General features: G+C 36.7%; 1 protein-coding gene across 1 annotated transcript in view; it reads right to left on the bottom strand.

The window, feature by feature from the left end:
* The window catches only part of LOC106533644 (receptor-type tyrosine-protein phosphatase U), a gene marked incomplete at its 3' end in the record, with an annotated part of 95,638 nt that overhangs the window by 52,991 nt on the left and 40,725 nt on the right, over positions 1-1,922 (bottom strand). The window contains 1 exon segment of the mRNA XM_014030042.1: positions 650-929. Within this exon segment, the coding sequence (XP_013885496.1) occupies positions 650-929 (280 nt within the window).

Below are 1,922 nucleotides of genomic sequence, written 5' to 3'. Positions count from 1 at the left end.
GTCAATATCAGCTCATAAAGAGTTTAAATGTATGTGTGTGTAGATATTCTCAGGTTGTTTTGATGCGTCGGCGTCTTTTATCGAGGCTTTCCAGAGACAAGTCCCTACTTGGGAGCGGCTACGTATGCTGTGTTTTTGGGAAATTGTAGTCGGTGAGTTTACTATTTTATACTACTTCTGTGATATTACTACTACTTCTACTTCCTGTTATATTACTACTACTTCTACTTCCTGTTATCTTCTTCATCATCGTCTTTTTCACCAGTAGAAACAGKCGGTTGTTGATCACGTGACTCCTGTGATGTAATAAAGTGTTTCCATTGCAGTTTTGCGAAAAACACAAATTTCGATACGACTGAAAAACCACCTCATCCTAGCGCAAAAACATTTTGTCGAAAAACACAATTTATTTCGAAATTGACGTGTTTCCATTGAGAAAATTTATTTTCGAAATTCTAATTTGCGCATTTTCATGGTCAATGGAAACACAGCTATTAACAGTCAGGATTGAAACCAATAAAAAACACCAAATGAACAGGAACTGACTAATGCTACCCAACCTGAGTATGAATCTAAACTGGAAATCTGGGTTGTGAGACTGTAGGTAAAGTTGTGCCGAAGCTGCAGGATCAAAGTTAATGGTTCCTACCCCTCTGAAGTTGCTGGTGGCTTGGAAGTAGACCAGGTAGTTCTTGGTGGGGTCTAAAGGACTGTTCCAGTAGCCGTTGTAGGTGTGATTGTCGCCCACGGTGAAGGGCGTGGCCTCCGGCAGACTGCTGGGAGCCAGCTCAGCTGTGTAGTAATGAGGGGAGCCTTTGAGCTGGGCCTCGTTGTGGGAGTTTGGAGAAGGGAAACAGTCCACGGTGCCCAGCTCCCTCCTCCTCACCTGTCGGGACCCATCRTCCTCCACCACCACCACCTGGTACGCACTGGGAAAGGACGATTAGTACAAATCACTGCTCAGTCTGATCCAATAATGACCTATAAAAAACTAAACTTTTAAGGGCTTTGTTGGTTATTTTAGATTAATCTCTGTCTAAACCAGAGATTCTTAACCCATGGGCCGCGGCCCAGAGCGCCACCTTGAYGGCCTCAGAAGAACAACAGTTTATAACTTTGGGCKGCAGAGGGCCACCGGACTGATTTTGAATAAGGTGCAATACACTTTCTCACCACTAGTAGCAGTAGTGCACCACTCAGATGTTTAACAACTTTTTAATATGTAGAAGAAGAACCTTAGAAACCTGCTGAGAATGGAAACTTATTTTAAATTAAATGTAGACGCAAAAATGAAAGTAACTCATCAAAAAACACCAAAGTTTGTCACTAATATGAGGAGCAGCTTCTGTTTTTACCATGTAATATTTTAAAAGTTCTAAACATTATCAAATACAGTTGCAGATACAATAATATTTTAATTTGCACTTTAAATTATTTTTTGTAGTTTATTTTTAAACATTTTGAATGTATTTTAAAGAAACTTTAAACTTGTCAAAAAGCTGTTGTTACTGTTATTGTTTGTCACTAATATGAAGAGCAGCTTCTGGTTGCAAAAGTTTAAAAAGACTATATTTTCCTTTGTACTTTAAATTATTTTTTGTAGTTTATTTTTAAACATTTTGAATGTATTTTAAAGAAACTTTAAACTTGTCAAAAGAGCAGCTTCTGGTTGCAAAAGTTTAAAAAGACTATATTTTCCTTTGTACTTTAAATTAATTGTTGTAGTTTATTTTTAAACATTTTGAATGTATTTTAAAGAAACTTTAAACTTGTCAAAAGAGCAGTTGTTACTGTTATTGTTTGTCACTAATATGAAGATCGCAGCTTCTGGTTGCAAAAGTTTAAAAAGACTATATTTTCATTTGTACTTTATCAATTTTATGTTTACAGGTTTTGTAATTTGAAACATTTACATTAAACAT

This window comes from Austrofundulus limnaeus, unplaced genomic scaffold (assembly GCF_001266775.1).
Source record: "Austrofundulus limnaeus strain Quisiro unplaced genomic scaffold, Austrofundulus_limnaeus-1.0 Scaffold989, whole genome shotgun sequence".
In the NCBI taxonomy this organism is placed as follows: Eukaryota; Metazoa; Chordata; class Actinopteri; order Cyprinodontiformes; family Rivulidae; genus Austrofundulus; species Austrofundulus limnaeus.
This window is presented reverse-complemented; position numbering and strand designations above follow the sequence as displayed.